The sequence below is a fragment of the Somniosus microcephalus genome, chromosome 5 (genome assembly GCF_052327205.1).
Source record: "Somniosus microcephalus isolate GS21.2 chromosome 5, FLI_Smic_1.0, whole genome shotgun sequence".
In the NCBI taxonomy this organism is placed as follows: Eukaryota; Metazoa; Chordata; class Chondrichthyes; order Squaliformes; family Somniosidae; genus Somniosus; species Somniosus microcephalus.
Window position 1 is genome coordinate 318793925 of NC_140991.1, and position 16047 is coordinate 318809971.

The 16047-nt window shown below is 48.7% G+C and overlaps 2 protein-coding genes across 2 annotated transcripts in view; one reads left to right on the top strand and one right to left on the bottom strand.

Annotated features, from left to right (window-relative positions):
- The window catches only part of kif15 (kinesin family member 15), a 102429-nt gene extending 97784 nt beyond the window's left edge, over window positions 1-4645 (bottom strand). The window contains exon 1 of the mRNA XM_085989315.1: window positions 4426-4645. Within this exon, the coding sequence (XP_085845441.1) occupies window positions 4426-4444 (19 nt within the window). The 5' untranslated portion in view covers window positions 4445-4645. The remainder of the gene's footprint in view (window positions 1-4425) is intronic.
- Window positions 4646-4811: 166 nt separating this feature from the next.
- On the top strand, window positions 4812-15511 carry kiaa1143 (KIAA1143 ortholog). Its single transcript, XM_085989316.1, has 3 exons — window positions 4812-5064; window positions 9869-10013; window positions 12171-15511. Exons 1-3 carry the CDS (start codon window positions 4957-4959, stop codon window positions 12383-12385), a joined length of 468 nt encoding a protein of 155 aa, XP_085845442.1. The 5' UTR covers window positions 4812-4956; the 3' UTR covers window positions 12386-15511.
- The last annotated feature ends 536 nt before the right edge of the window (window positions 15512-16047 follow it).

Below are 16047 nucleotides of genomic sequence, written 5' to 3' on the forward strand. Positions count from 1 at the left end.
GAGCCAAGGTTCAAAGGGGCTGATTTAATTTCAATGCAAGAAACACTGTTGAATTAGAGTTCAGAAATTGAAAATAATTATGATGATTGCTCTTAGTCAGTTATATTTCATTATATTGGCCCAGAAATTCGGCTCTCCACGGGTGAGTACGCACGGGGTACTCACCCGTAGGCCCAATGGAAGGGCCGGTTTCCTGCATGCACTGCGCGGGAAACTAGCACGTCCGTTCCTGAGGGGCTGCGTGTGCGCATCGAACGTCGGTCTTTTTTTTTTATAAACAGGTTTTCCCGGGAACGTAAGCCTGCAGAATTTAGAAATGTAAAAAGCAGACGCAAGGCCTGCTTTTTACAAGGTAAGTGGCAAATTAATTAAAATTAAAACATTTTTTCCCCACAGGTTTATTATTTTTAAATACTTTAAAACAAGGTAAGTTTATTTTTTAGCCCCGTTAGAAAATAAAATTATTTTTTTCAAAAATTTAAATTAGTTTAAAATAGTTATTTCATGTAATTTACAGTTTATTTTAAAAATGTGATTAAAAAAAAAAATTATTTGAAGAGTTAGTGCTATTTTGGGGCCGTAGCACTTCCTGTCAGACTTATGAATGGAACATTCCCTGCTCCAATTGGCTCCCCATGGCCCACGTGATCCCAGGGGACGCTTCGAACTAACTGCGCCCCCGGGATACGCAAGCACTGCGCGCCGGCAGCTGGACCAGGCCCCGGATCGGAATTCCACGGGGGCCCACAGCTCAACGGCCGGCGAGCAAGGCAAGTGCAGATCGGGGGCTTGCACCCGCGGGAAGCCCCCAACCCGAATTTCTGGGCCATTATTGTAGTCACAGATTAAAACAGTAGCTGCTGGAAAATCCCTTGAACTGCAGCTTAAGCACTGCCCAGGTCTAGTCGCCAAGGATAATGAGAAATTCAGGCACTGGAAGCAGTAACACACAATCACGAGCTTGACCCCTAGTGTAAAATATCCGAGTTACTGGGAAAGACGGGAGTAATTTGGGCATTTAGTCTAGAAACAGAAAATCCAAGGGGTGATTTGACAGAGCCTGCATCAGCTGTGGCTCAGTGGGTAGCACCCTCGCCCGAGTCAGAAGGTCGTGGGTTCAAGACCCACTCCAGACTTGAACACAAAAATCCGGGCTGACACTCGGAGGGAGAGGCCGGGCCGAGGGAGCGCCGGAGGGGCCGGGCCGAGGGAGCGCCGCACCGCCGGAGGGGCCGGACCGAGGGAGCGCCGGAGGGGCCGGACCGAGGGAGCGCCGCACCGCCGGAGGGGCCGGACCGAGGGAGCGCCGCACCGCCGGAGGGGCCGGACCGAGGGAGCGCCGCACCGCCGGAGGGGCCGGACCGAGGGAGCGCCGCACCGCCGGAGGGGCCGGACCGAGGGAGCGCCGCACCGCCGGAGGGGCCGGACCGAGGGAGCGCCGCACCGCCGGAGGGGCCGGACCGAGGGAGCGCCGCACCGCCGGAGGGGCCGGACCGAGGGAGCGCCGCACCGCCGGAGGGGCCGGACCGAGGGAGCGCCGCACCGCCGGAGGGGCCGGACCGAGGGAGCGCCGCTCCGCCGGAGGGGCCGGACCGAGGGAGCGCCGCACCGCCGGAGGGGCCGGACCGAGGGAGCGCCGCACCGCCGGAGGGGCCGGACCGAGGGAGCGCCGCACCGCCGGAGGGGCCGGACCGAGGGAGCGCCGCACCGCCGGAGGGGCAGGAACGAGGGAGCGCCGCACCGCCGGAGGGAGAGAGAGGGAGCGCCGCACCGCCGGAGGGAGAGAGAGGGAGCGCCGCACCGCCGGAGGGAGAGAGAGGGAGCGCCGCACCGTCGGAGGGAGAGAGGGGGAGCGCCGCACCGTCGGAGGGAGAGAGCCGCACCGACGGAGGGAGAGAGAGGGAGCGCCGCACCGACAGAGGGAGAGAGAGGGAGCGCCGCACCGTCGGAGGGAGAGAGAGGGAGCGCCGCAACGTCGGAGGGAGAGAGAGGGAGCGCCGCACCGTCGGAGGGAGAGAGAGGGAGACAGAAAGAAAGAGACTCGCATTTTTTTTTTTTTAATTTTTTTTTTTTTTAAGCGCCTTTCACATCCCGAGGACGTCCCAAAGCACTTTTCAGCCAATGAAGCACTTTTTGAAGTGTAGTCACTGTTGTAATGTAGGAAACGCAGCAACCAATTTGCGCACAGCAAGCTCCCGCAAAAGCAATGTGATAATGGCCAGATAATGTGTTTGTTTTTTTGTGATGTTGGTTGAGGGATAAATATTGGCCCCAGGACACCGGGGAGAACTCCCCTGCTCTTCTTCAAAATGTTAGAACATAAGAAATAGGAGCAGGAGTAGGCCAATCGGCCCCTCGAGCCTGCTCCACCATTCAATAAGATCATGGCTGATCTGATCCTAACCGCCAATCTACTATCACAGAACCTCCTGAATCTAACAGAATTAGACACAGGAAATAGGAGCAGGATCAGGCTACACGGCCCCTGGGCCCGCTCCGCTACCCACAGGGCCATGACCGATCCGAACCTAGACTCATGTCCAAATTCCTGCCCGCTCCCCGTAACCCTTAATGCCCTTTACTTCTAGGAAACTGTCTATTTCTGTTTTAAATTTATGTAATGATGTAGCTTCTACAGCTTTTTGGGGCAGCATATTCCATGGACCTACCACCCTCTGAGTGAAGTAGTTCCTCCTCATCTCAGTTTTGAAAGAGCAGCCCCTTATTCTAAGACTATGCCCCCTAGTTCTAGTTTCACCCATCATCGGGAACATCCTCCCCGCATCCACCCGATCCAACCCCTTCACAATCTTATATGTTTCAATAAGATCGCCTCTCATTCTTCTGAACTCCAATGAGTAGAGTCCCAATCTACTCAACCTCTCCTCATATGTCCATCCCCTCATCCCCGGGATTAACCAAGTGAACCTTCTTTGTACTGACTCGAGAGCAAGTGTGTCCTTTCTTAAGTATGGACACCAAAACTGTACGCAGTATTCCAGGTGCGGTCTCACCAATACCTTGCACAACTGAAGCAATACCTCCCTATTTTTATATTCTATCCCCCTAGCAATGAAAGCCAACATTCCATTGGCCTTCTTAATCACTTGCTGCACCTGCATACTAACTTTTTGAGTTTCGTACACCAGGACCCCCAGATCCCTTTGTACTTCAGTACTTTCCAGTTTCTTGCCATTAAGATAATAATTTGCTCTACGATTTTTCCTGCCAAAGTGCATAACCTCACACTTTCCAGTATTGTATTCCATCTGCCAAATCTCTGCCCACTTACTTAGCCTGTCTATGTCCCCTTGCAGGTTTTTTATGTCCTCCTCACTCACTACTTTCCCTCCCATCTTAGTATCATCTGCAAACTTTGATATGTTACACTCGGTCCCCTCCTCCAAATCGTTAATATAGATTGTAAAGAGTTGGGGACCCAGCACTGACCCCTGCGGAACACCACTAGTTACTGATTGCCAGTCTGAGAATGAACCATTTATCCCAACTCTCTGCCTTCTGTTAGATAGCCAATCCTCTATCTATGCCAGAATATTACCCTCAATCCCGTGATTTTTCATCTTAAGCAATAATCTTTTGTGTGGCACCTTGTCAAATGCCTTTTGGAAGTCTAAATACACTACATCCACTGGTTCCCCTTTATCCACCCTATATGTTACTTCCTCAAAGAACTCCAGCAAATTTGTCAAACATGACTCCCTTTCATAAAACCATGCTGACATTGTCCTATTAATTAAATTATGATTATCCAAATGTCCTGTTACTGTCTCCTTAATAATGGACTCCAACATTTTACCTACCACAAATGTTAGGTTAACCGGTCTATAGTTTCCAGCCTTCTGTCTACTGCCCTTTTTAAATAAGGGTGTTGCATTAGCAGTTTTCCAGTCTGCCAGGACCTTTGCTGAGTCCAGGGATCTTTTACATCAAACTGCCATGGGATCTTTTACATCAAACTGAGAGAGCAGACGGGGCCTCGGTTTAACATCTCATCTGAAAGACAGCACCTCCGACAGTGCGGCGCTCCCTCAGTACTGCCCCTCCGACAGTGCAGCGCTCCCTCAGTACTGCCCCTCCGACAGCGCGGCGCTCCCCCAGTACTGCCCCTCCGACAGTGCGGCGCTCCCTCAGTACTGCTACTCCCCCTCAGTACTGCTACTCCGACAGTGCAGCGCTCCCTCAGCACTGCACTGGAGTGTCAGCCTAGATTTATGTGCTCGAGTCCCTGGAGAAGGAGAAGAGGAAAGAGGAAGGAAGGGAGGGAGAGGCTGCGGCCCAATGCCGAGAAAAGGCCGCGGCTCCGAGGCTCAATCCGCGGCGACCCAAGTAAACAGGAGCACCGCCGCGGGACACAAACACACGGCGGGATGGAGGGGGGGGGGATGTTTCAGGTAAAACACTCACCTTTCCCGGCTGGAGCCATTTCCAGCGTCACTTTATAAAAATCAACCAGAATTTGAAAAAAAAACAAACGGCCTTAAAATAAAAACACCCAGAATAAAAGCCCCGCGGTTTTACTCCGGCACCTGAAACACTGACTCAAAATGGCGGCCGGACTCGGGTTTAAATTTTGGCGCTCGGCAGATGCGGAATACTGTCGGAGGCGGGGCCACGTTGGGCCTGAGAGTCATGTGATGGGGGCGTGCCCCATTCTCCCTTTCATTGAAGCCGCCGCGGGAGGGGAGTATGCCATATCACGTGACGAGGGGGCGAATGCCCTCTGTTCTCTCTCCCCGCCCTGGATTGAAGCCGGCGTGGGCGCCGCCATGTTGTGTCATGTGACGAGGGCGGGCGTCTGCCATTTTCTTCCAATCGCTTTGAGCGGGAACGGACGGCCGATGTGAACTTTCACCTTCCGTTGGAAGCGTCCGTTTCGCCGCTTCCCTCAATAATAAATTATAAAAAAATAAACCAACAATTTAAACCCCGAGTGAAATGAGCAAAAGAAGCAATATCTCCTACGTCAAGCCGGCCGAGCCCGCCTTCATCAGGAGGTTTAAGGCCGATGTGGGCTACAAGCCGGGGCCTACGGTAGACAGCAAGGTGAGTCCCGGCCTACGAGTGTCCGCTAAAAGAAATGAAAGACTTGCATCTCTACCGGGTTCTCACCACCTCAGGACGTCCCAAAGCGCTTTACAGCCAATGAGGTACTTTTTGAAGTGTAGTCACTGTTGTAATGTAGGAAACGCAGCAGCCAATTTGCGCACAGCAAGCTCCCACAAACAGCAATGTGATCATGACCAGATAATCTGTTTTAGTGATGTTGATTGAGGGATAAATATTAGCCTCCGTGTCACCCCATGGCTCAGTGGGCGGCACCCTCACCTCTGAGTCAGAAGGTTGTGGGTTCAAGTCCTACTCCAGAGACTCGAGTACAAAAATCTAGGCTGGCACTCCCAGCTGTCGGAGGGACAGTACTGAGGGAGCGCCGCACTGTCGGAGGGGCAGTACTGAGGGAGCGCCGCACTGTCAGAGGGGCAGTACTGAGGGAGAGCCGCACTGTCGGAGGGGCGGTACTGAGGGAGCGCAGCACTGTCGGAGGGGCAGTACTGAGGGAGCGCCGCACTGTCGGGGCAGTACTGAGGGAGCGCCGCACTGTCGGGGCAGTACTGAGGGAGCGCCGCACTGTCGGAGGGGCAGTACTGAGGGAGCGCAGCACTGTCGGGGCAGTACTGAGGGAGTGCCACACTGTCGGAGGGGCAGTACTGAGGAAGCGGCGCACTGTCGGAGGGGCAGTACTGAGGGAGCGCCGCACTGTCGGAGGGGCAGTACTGAGGGAGCGCCGCACTGTCGGAGGGGCAGTACTGAGGGAGCGCCGCACTGTCGGAGGGGCAGTACTGAGGGAGCGCCGCACTGTCGGAGGGGCAGTACTGAGGGAGCGCCGCACTGTCGGAGGGGCAGTACTGAGGGAGCGCCGCACTGTCGGAGGGGCAGTACTGAGGGAGCGCCGCACTGTCGGAGGGGCAGTACTGAGGGAGCGCCGCACTGTCGGAGGGGCAGTACTGAGGGAGCGCCGCACTGTCGGAGGGGCAGTACTGAGGGAGCGCCGCACTGTCGGAGGGGCAGTACTGAGGGAGCGCCGCACTGTCGGAGGGGCAGTACTGAGGGAGCGCCGCACTGTCGGAGGGGCAGTACTGAGGGAGCGCCGCACTGTCGGAGGGGCAGTACTGAGGGAGCGCCGCACTGTCGGAGGGGCAGTACTGAGGGAGCGCTGCACTGTCGGAGGTGCCGTCTTTCGGATGAGATGTTAAACCAAAGCCCAGTCTGCTCTCAGGTAAAAGATCCCCTGGCACTATTTTGAAGAAGAGCAGGCGAGTTCTCCCCGGTGTCCTGGCCAATATTTATCCCTCAATCAACATCACTAAAACAGATTATCTGGTCATTATCACATTGCTGTGTGCAAATTGGCTGCTGTGTTTCAAACATTACAACAGTGACTACACTTCAAAAATGTAAGAAGTCACACAACACCAGGTTATAGTCCAAGTTTTATTTGAAATCACAAGCTTTCGGAGCGCTGCTCCTTCGTCAGGTGAAGTGGAGAGATGCCTATAGACACAGATTATATAGGCAGAGAATAATACCAGATGATTACAGGTAATCTTTCTAACTGCCATTTATCACACCTCGGCAGAGAGATAATCACAGCAATCAAAGGTGTGAATGGTGTCCAAACAGGTCAGTCAGGAAAACATTGAGGTGGGGTCACAAGGGGTAAAATGTTGCAGATGCTTGGGTCTGTATGAAAAACAAAAAACATTTTCTTTGCTGGAAATCACAGCAGGTCTGGTTGCATCTGTGTAGAGAGAACAAGCCAACGATGACTCGAGTCTGGATGACCCTACGTCAGGTGGGGTTACATGTAGCGTGACATGAACCCAAGATCCCGGTTGAGGCTGTCCTCATGAGTGGGGAACTTGGCTATCAATTTCTGCTCGATGATTTTGCGTTGTGTGTCTCGAAGGCCGCCTAGGAGAATGCTTACCCAAAGATCGGAGGCTGAATGTCCTTGACTGCTGAAGTGACTCAGCCAACGTTGTCTACCTCATACGTTGCAGGAAAGGATGCCCCGGAGCATAGTACATCAGCGAGACCATGCAGACACTGCGACAACGGATGAACGGACACCGCGCAACAATCGTCAGGCAGGAGTGTTCCCTCCCAGTCGGGGAACACTTCAGCAGTCAAAGACACCTAATAAAGAACTAAACCATAAAAGAAAGGAAACTTTAAAAATATTAAATAACAGTGTTGCACTTCATGTCCACTATGCCCTTCAGTCTCTGCGGTGCCCACCGGTCGTGGAAGGTTTCAAACGTACCGGCGGACACTTCATGCTCCTTCTCCAGGGCACGGACAAGATCACGGCAACCCGCTCCGAAGATGCCACCTGACTTGCTGAGTGTTTCCAACATTTTCTGTGTCCAAGTGATTTGACAATGCAGCTACCCTGCATTAACAGTGATGTTCCAATCACTACTGACACCACACGGGGTTTGGGGTTAGGGCTAGAAACCGCTATTGATGCCACTGTTGTCGCAAGAGTCGTCCTATCTGTCTTTATTTCAGATTTCCAACACCTGCAGTATTTTGCTTTTTGTTTTAATCCTTAACAATAAATGGTCGGATACTGAGAAATGTAGAGGAACAGGGGGACCTTGGCGTGCATGTCCGCAGATCCCTGAAGGTAGCAGGATAGGTAGATAAGGTGGTTAAGAAGCCATACGGGATACTTTCCTTTATTAGCTGTGGTATAGAATACAAGAGCAGGGAGGTTAAGCTCGAACTGTATAAAGCACTAGTTAGGCCGCAGCTAGAGGACTGCGTACAGTTCTGGTCACCACAGTACAGGAAGGATGTGATTGCACTAGAGAGGGTACAGAGGAGATTTACAAGGATGTTGCCGGGACTGGTGAATTTTAGCTATGAGGAAAGATTGGATCGGCTGGGGTTGTTTTCTTTGGAACACAGGAGGCTGAGGGGAGATTTAATTGAGGTGTATAAAATAATGAGGGGCCTGGATAGAGTGGATAGGAAGGACCTATTTCCCTTAGCAGAGAGGTCAATAACCAGGGGGCAGAGATTTAAAGTAATTGGTAGAAGGATTAGAGGGGATTGGAGGAGAACTTTTTTCACCCAGAGGGTGGTGGGGGGTCTGGAACTCACTGCCTGAAAGGGTGGGAGAGGCAGAAACCCTCATCACATTTAAAAAGTACTTGGATATGCACTTGAAGTGCCGAAACCTACAGGGCTACGGACCAAGAGCTGGAAAGTGGGATTAGGCTGGAGAGCTTTTTTGGCCGGCACAGACACGATGGGCTGAATGGCCTCATTCTGTGCTGTAAATTTCTATGATTCTTTGATCATAAAGACTGTCTCTGAACAGTTATTTGATTCTGACACCAATGCAACTGGCCATTGCAGACCCACCAAGTGTTGCTGGGTAGGAGCACCAATTTCTCATTTTTGTTTACAGATGTGGTTTCCCCGCTTCCCTTTTTTCCCCACATTTATATTTGAAGTCTGCTTGGAGGCTGACTATTTGCCCAGAAACCCATTATTCTGTGCATGGGAACAGGAGTGGGCCGTTCAGCCGCTCAAGCTTCTTCCAGCATTCAGTTGACTGAACTGTATCTCAACTCCATTTACCTGTCTTTGATCCAGATCCCTTGATTCCCCTAGAGTCCAAAAATCTATCTATCTCAGTCTTGAATATACTCAATGGCCCAGAAATTCGGATCAGGGGCTTCCCACGGGTGCAAGCCCCCGATCTGCACTTACCTTGCGCGCCGGCCATTGAGCTGTGGGCCCCCGTGGAATTCCGATCCGGGGCCTGGTCCAGCTGCCGGCGCGCAGTGCTTGCGTATCCCAGGGGCACAGTTTGTTCGAAGCGTCCCCTGGGATCACGTGGGCCATGGGGAGCCAATCGGAGCAGGCAATGCTTCATTCATAAGTCTGACAGGAAGTGCTGTCAAGACTTATAAATACTACGGCCCCAAAACATCACTAAATCTTCAAATAATTTTTTTTTTAAATCACATTTTTTAAATAAACTTTAAATTACATGAAATAACTTTTAAACAATAATTTTAAATTTTTGATTTTTTTTTACGGGGCTATAAATAAACTTACCTTGCGTTAAAGTATTTAAAAATAATAAACCTGTGGGAAAAATGTTTTAATTTTAATTAATTCATCACTTACCTTGTAAAAAGCAGGCCTTACGCCTGCTTTTTACATTTCTAACTTCTGCAGGCTTACATTCCCAGGAAAACCTGTTTTAAAAAAAAAACAAAAAAACAAAAACGAAGTTCGATGCGCACGCACAGCCCCTCCCGCGCACGCGTTCGACCTCTGATCCCCTTTCAGGGGAACGGAAGTGCCGGTTTCCTGCGCATGCACAGTGCATGCAGGAAACCGGCCCTTCCATTGGGCTTACAGGTGAGTTCCCCGTGCGTACTCACCCGTGGAGACCCGAATTTCTGGGCCATTGATTCAGCATCCACAGCCCTCTGGGGTAGAGAATTCCAGAGATTCACAACCCTCTGAGTGAAGAAATTCCTCCTCATCTCAGTCTTAAATGGCCGACCCCTTATCCTGAGACTGTGACCCCCTAGTTCTAGACTCTCCAGCCAGGGGAAACAACCTCTCAGCATCTACCCTGTCAATCCCCCTCAGAATCTGATATGTTTCAATGAGATCACCTCTCATTCTTCTAAACTCCAGACGTAGAGGGAAATCCTCATCACTTCTTGATTGGCAAACTGAAAATAACAGTAAAAGATCACTCCGGTAATGTTTTAATGCTAATTTCAAAATTGAATAAATTTTTCTTTCCATCCTTCAGAGGCAGCAGCTGGCCCCGGCCGACGGCGACAGCGGACAGAGTGATACAGAAGATGAGAAGCCGCAGGTAGTCGTTCTCCGTCAGGGGGACTTGACGGCTGAGGAAGCTGAAAAAATCCAACAAATCGCAGAAAGCTCAAAGAAATGTACGTGACTGTGTTGTGCTTGACCCTCGAGCGTGCATTTAACAGCTTTTCCTTTCATAGCTGTGTGCAGTTCCTTGTTTATACAGCAGGTTGTTAAAAGTAAGTGTCGAAACTGCATCTACCACCACTCTGTTAGTTGCCTTTCCCTGGATTCAGCTATTGACGATATTTTGAAAGGGATTTGCCCTAATTTGTCCTCCAGTGGTTAATGTGTACTGGGCACTTTATTATTTGTGGTTGGGATGTGACTGACGTTGGCATTTATTGACCATCACTAGTTATCCTGAGATGGTAGCAGTGAACCTTCTTGAACCCCTGCAATCGTTGCACTGATGATTGCCCTGTGATGGCATTATGTAGGGAATTCCATGATATTGACCCCCCCCCCCCCCCCCCACGACAGTGAAGGAACTGCAATAAACGGTAGGGAAAGGGTAGTGTAATGTTACTGGACTAGTAACCCAGAGGCCTGGACTAATGATCCAGAGACATGAGTTCAAATCCCACCATGGCAGCTGGGGAATTAAATTCAGTCAATTAAATAAATCGGGAATCAAAAGCTAGTGTCAGTAATGGTGACCATGAAACTACCGGATTGTCGTAAAAACCCACCTGGTTCACTAATGTCCTTTAGGGAAGGAACATAAGAATTAGGAGCAGGAGTCGGCCATTTGGCCCTTCGAGCCTGCTCCGTCGTTCAATAAGATCATGGCTGATCTTCTACCTCATCTCCACTTTCCTGCACTATCCCCATATCCCTAGATTCTCTTAATATTCAAAAATCTATCGATCTCAGCCTTGAATATACTCAACAACTGAGCCTCCACAACGCTCTGGAGTAGAGAATTCCAAAGATTCACCACCCTCTGAGTGAAGAAATTTCTCCTCATCTCAGTCCTAAATGGCCGACCCCTTATTCTGAGACTGTGACCCCTGGTTCTAGACTCTCCAGCCAGGGAGAGACATCCTCCCTGCATCTACCCTGTCAAGCCCTGTAAGAACTTTGTATGTTTCAATTAGATCACCTTTCATTCTTCTAAACTCTAGAGAATATAGGCCGAGTCTACTCAATCTCTCCTTGTAGGACAACCCCTCAATCCCAGGAACCAGTCTGGTGAACCTTCGTTGCACTCCCTCTATGGCAAGTATATCCTTATTTAGGTATGGAGACCAAAACAGTACACAATACTCCGGGTGTGGTCTCACCAGGGCCCTATATAATTGCAGTAAGACATCTTTACTCTTATACTCAAATCCTCTTGTAATAAAAGCCAACATTCCATTTACTTTCCTAATTGCTTGCTGTACCTGCATGTTAACTTTCAGTGATTCGTGTACGAGGACACCCAGGTCCCTCTGAACACCAACATTTCCCAATCTCTCTCCATTTAAAAAATACTCTGCTTTTCTGTTTTTCCTACGAAAGTGGATAACTTCACATTTCTTCACATTATATTCCATTTGCCATGTTCTTGCCCACTCTCTGAGCCAGTCTATATCCCCTTGAAGCCACCTTGCATCCTCCTCACAACTTACATTCCCACCTAGCTTTGTATCATCAGCAAACTTGGATATATTACATTTAGTCCCCTCATCCAAATCATTGATATAGATTGTGAATAGCTGAGGCCCAAGCACTGATCCTTGCGGTCTGCCATCCTTACCCGGTCTGGCCTATATGTGACTCCAGACCCACAGCAATGTGGTTGACTCTTAACTGCCCTCTGAAATGGCCTAGCGAGACACTCAGTTGTATCAAAACCGCTACGAAAAACTATAATCCACACGGACTGCAGCGGTTCAGTAGTAATGTTTGGGACCAAATTCCTGTAATCTTACAGTGATGATGTTACAAAGATCAGGCGATTAAACCACGAGCTTTCCTTCTGAATCCATTGATGAGACTATTTTCCTGTAATCATTCTCCCACTCACTCTGCTACTCTCTGATGCGCTATTTCTTCAAACGGTGTTGTCACACGAGTTGACCATCGAGGAGAGCCAGAGGCTTTTCATTTAAGAGCAGTGCGCAGAGGGAGAAAGGGCACAGAAATATTTGTATGCACATTATTTCTGTCGTGAGCATAAATGTAGCTTTTTTTTTCTTCCTAAGAAAGTATTTTTCCAAATTATTAATTTTATTATATTTGTGTTTCAGCTGAGGAGCCAGAGCCTGTGGATGGGAAGATTGTGTTTCGGAAACCAGCAAAGCGTTCTTCGGACGACACATTTGTCGGTCTGACTGCCACTTCCAGCAAAAAGAAGAAGGGTGAGCAGAATGAGTGGACAGAGTCCAAAAGTTCCGAGAACAAACCGAAACAAGTAAAAAACAGCAGTTTGCTCTCGTTTGGGGATGAGGAAGATGAGGATTAGGGTGGGAGACGCACCACCAATGTTCCCTTTAATTTTTTTTGGGTGCATGGCCCCTTTCAAATCACCGTGCATGCGCGGTTTTTCCTATTTAAAAGCCAGTGAGTCGGCTGCGTGGGAGCTGCAGAGCACTGTGCGGCCGCGTGGCTTAAAGGGAACATTGCTCACTGCCTACATTCAACTCTCATGAATAAGAAGCTACTGATATCGGCGTCCTGTCTTTAGCTGAACGCAATTCATCTGTCCTGCAACGCTCCGAATATACTCAGTTACATTGCGATACAGCCAGTATGATATCGCCATATACTGCAACAGCTGAACCGGTATGTAAAACTGTACAGTGTTGTTTTCTCCCCCCTATCGAGAGAACAGTCTGATCATCGTGGTACAAAGCTCCGTAAAAATTAACAAAAATACGTTGAAAAGAATGAGGAGGCTCGGGGAAAAAAGATATTCGTTGTACAGCGAAGCCTACTTAAATGCACATTGTGTTTTTGCAGCGAAAATGTGCACCAAACTGAGCCCCGTATTTAATCGACCTGCCATTGAAATCAATGGGCGGGGCTTCGGTGAGTGGATTTGTACAAGGGCGAGTGTTGTGTGAAATCAGGATGATGAGAAATTAAAACAAACTGTATATAAAATAAAAATAGTAAAGAAAGTAACACAAATGTTAAATTAACTGGCAGCAGTTTACTTTGTTAAGCAGTGAAAGTTAACCTGGTCGCACAATGATAGCCTGTCTTTTATCTGCCTTTATACAATCTAGCGCACAGTAGCACACTTGCTGTATTGCTCTTGGTGCTGTATCAAGGCAGTAATCGCCTGCTAGCAGTTCCTGAGCATGAGCTGATGAATATGTATCAAGAACAAACCACCTGTGGCAGTCTCTGTTTTCTTTGGTGCTGACGAGGGTAATTTTAAACCAACCTGCCCAGCTGGGGAACTGGCGGAATCAGATCAGCTGCCCATTTTACACCCTAATGGATTCTATTTTCTATTCGCCTCAATGCAAAATAAAAACTGGGTGGGATGTTAAGACAGGCAAAATTTCTGTTCCTGTCGATTTACTGCTGGGCGGGTGAGGTTAAAATGGCCCGTTTCTCAGGTCTCCGTGGTGGCGATGGGCTCACTGATTGGAGTGCCAGCCTCTTTCTTACGACAGCTCTTCACTCCAAATTGGTCCCGCTCTCTAATGCGCTGCCAATGTCCACAGAATCCACAAACTCATCAGCCCTTAAGTGAAAAGGTACTTCGACAGCCTCCCCTGACTTAAATTGTCTGGGACAACGACTTCAGCATCTTCGTATCTCGCCATTGGAAAACTTGTAAAGCAGTGTTGTGCCTTCTTTTCCAGCAGCACGGCCAGTAGTTGATAGGGGTGAATTGGATCTCCGTCCTATCTGCACGCTGCTGCACTCTCTACAGATCAATTTGCAACGAAACATCTCGGCATAGTGGATTCTGCAGTCTTGTCTTTTTGTTCTTTTACATTCACAGCCCTAGTTTTTGAGATTATTTTCTTGTTACTGCTGTACGAAGAGATCTCACTCTTCAATAGATTGTATTTTAGTTAAAAAATGAGACGGTGGGCTACATTGCATAAGCTCACAGCTGGGTATTTTTATAAGAACATAGGATTCAGCCCCTCGAGCCTGCTCCGCCATTCAATGAGATCGTGGCTGATCTTCAACCTCAACTCCACTTTCCCGCCCGATCCCCATATCCCTTGATTCCCCTAGAGTCCAAAAATCTATCAATCTCAGCCTTGAATATACTCAACGATTCAGCATCCACAGCCCTTTTGAGGTAGAGAATTATCTCAGAACTGCAGCTTTCTCCCCCGAAGTCGAGGTGATTTAGCGTTACTGTGCTCAACTTCTCCACGGCAGCATTCAGACTGGTTCAGCACAGTACAGTAAAGGTACTGGTGTGCACAGAGCCAAGGTAATAGGGTGTGTTTCCACAGCATTTGTATCCCCCTGAAAATGGACTGATCTTACTGTGCGTGGTCACTCGGGCTTATCAACACCTTGGGTGGGCAGCTCAACGCTGATCAATTCTGATTGGTTTATGCTAAAAAGGTGTGAAATATTCTGTGTGCATAGGACATAGAGCTAAAAAAAAAGCGAGAATCTGTGCACTAAGGTGATCTAACGGCCCGTCCAAAGTTCTGAAATTCTCTGTACTTAAATACGTTGTACCAGTGCGCTTTTGACCAGAATATTTAGCATCGAGATACTCACAGAAGGATTGGGTTTCTGAAAAAGTGTGCATTTCATTGGTACATGTCCTTCTTTACACCAGTTTTCGCCACAGCTTCCTTGCTGGGCTACAGTACCACAGGCGTCTCTTGCCCGCCGGTACTTCGCCAAAGTGCTCTTTTTTTTAAATGTGTGAGCCTTTACAGAGAATGGTGGCAGGGTATTGCATCACAAGACCATCACAGCTGAGCCCAACCTTGTCCTCACCCAATGTCCATGCACACAGGCCTTCCAACAGAATCATAAAAATTTATGTCACAGAAGGAGGCCATTCGGCCCATCGTATCTGTGCCGAAGCCACTGGGTAGTGATTGACATGTGGGAGCCCTGGCTGATTTTCCCCTTCCCCCCCAGCACAAGGGTTCATAGGCTGCTTGTTGTAATTGGGGAGCCCGCTGATACTTAACCAATGTGCATTTAAGTAGGTTTTGTTCCCAGAGTTTTGAGAATCTGTGTATATTGATTATTTAAATAATGACTATAAGTTGTGTGCATGTGTGTGTCTTGTGGATAAGAGGCGATCACAATGCCATAGGTTTACGTAATAAATAAGAGCTTTTTACTAGAGTACCCTTTCGAATGTAGGGCGGCCATTCTCATTCCGCATGGGGATGTGTGTAATAAGCTTCTTCTTAGAAGCCGAGGACTGTGTTTGTACGGTGATGTAGCCGCATCCGATGACTGGTTTTATCCTTCATGAAGTTTACACTGAAATGTTGATTTGTGTGTTTTGTACAGTGATAGCGTGTTGGTTGATACAGTTCATTTTTTTTGAACTACAAATGTACTTTACATCTTTGGAAGGATTACTTGTGTGAATTGTACTGTGGTTTTCATCAATAAAATACGACATCTATCATTACAACATTGTAATGGTACACTTTTGTTAAAGGGCGCACAATTCTGGAAGGATGCAGTCTCCTATTCATCATTTTACACACGGTTATTGTTACATTGTTATAGTATCACATCGTTAAATGGAACTACTTTGGTATGGTGTAGTTATATTGCTATGTGGCACACTGTGCACGGGCAGTGCACAGTGCAGCGTCGGACATCTTGTATCACTCCACACCATGCGGCAGCACAGAAACAAAGCAGAAATACAGCTAGTAAAAGCAGTAACTAAAATGAGCTAAAAGTGTCTATTATTTATAGTGTAAGAACACAAGGAGACACAACATGGTGGCAGCGGTATAAGTGAGTAAAAAATTGTGCTATACGAATAAGACGAAAAGTGATTTTATGAGCTGATTGTGAGTGCCGATGTCTGCGGTGATTTGAGAGTGAATCGTACGGGAAACTAAAATGACGACTGTGCAAATGCAACCCCTCATGAACTGGGAAGCCGACGATATAGTAGAAGCATTCCGCAAGTTCAAACAGAAATGTGAGCTTACA

Coding starts and splice junctions, on each gene's coding strand:
- kiaa1143 (XM_085989316.1), top strand. CDS start 4,957: ATGAGCAAAAGAAGCAATATCTCCTACGTCAAGCCGGCCGAGCCCGCC. Junction 5,065..9,868: donor GGCCTACGGTAGACAGCAAG/GTGAGTCCCGGC, acceptor TCCATCCTTCAG/AGGCAGCAGCTGGCCCCGGC. Junction 10,014..12,170: donor CGCAGAAAGCTCAAAGAAAT/GTACGTGACTGT, acceptor TTTGTGTTTCAG/CTGAGGAGCCAGAGCCTGTG.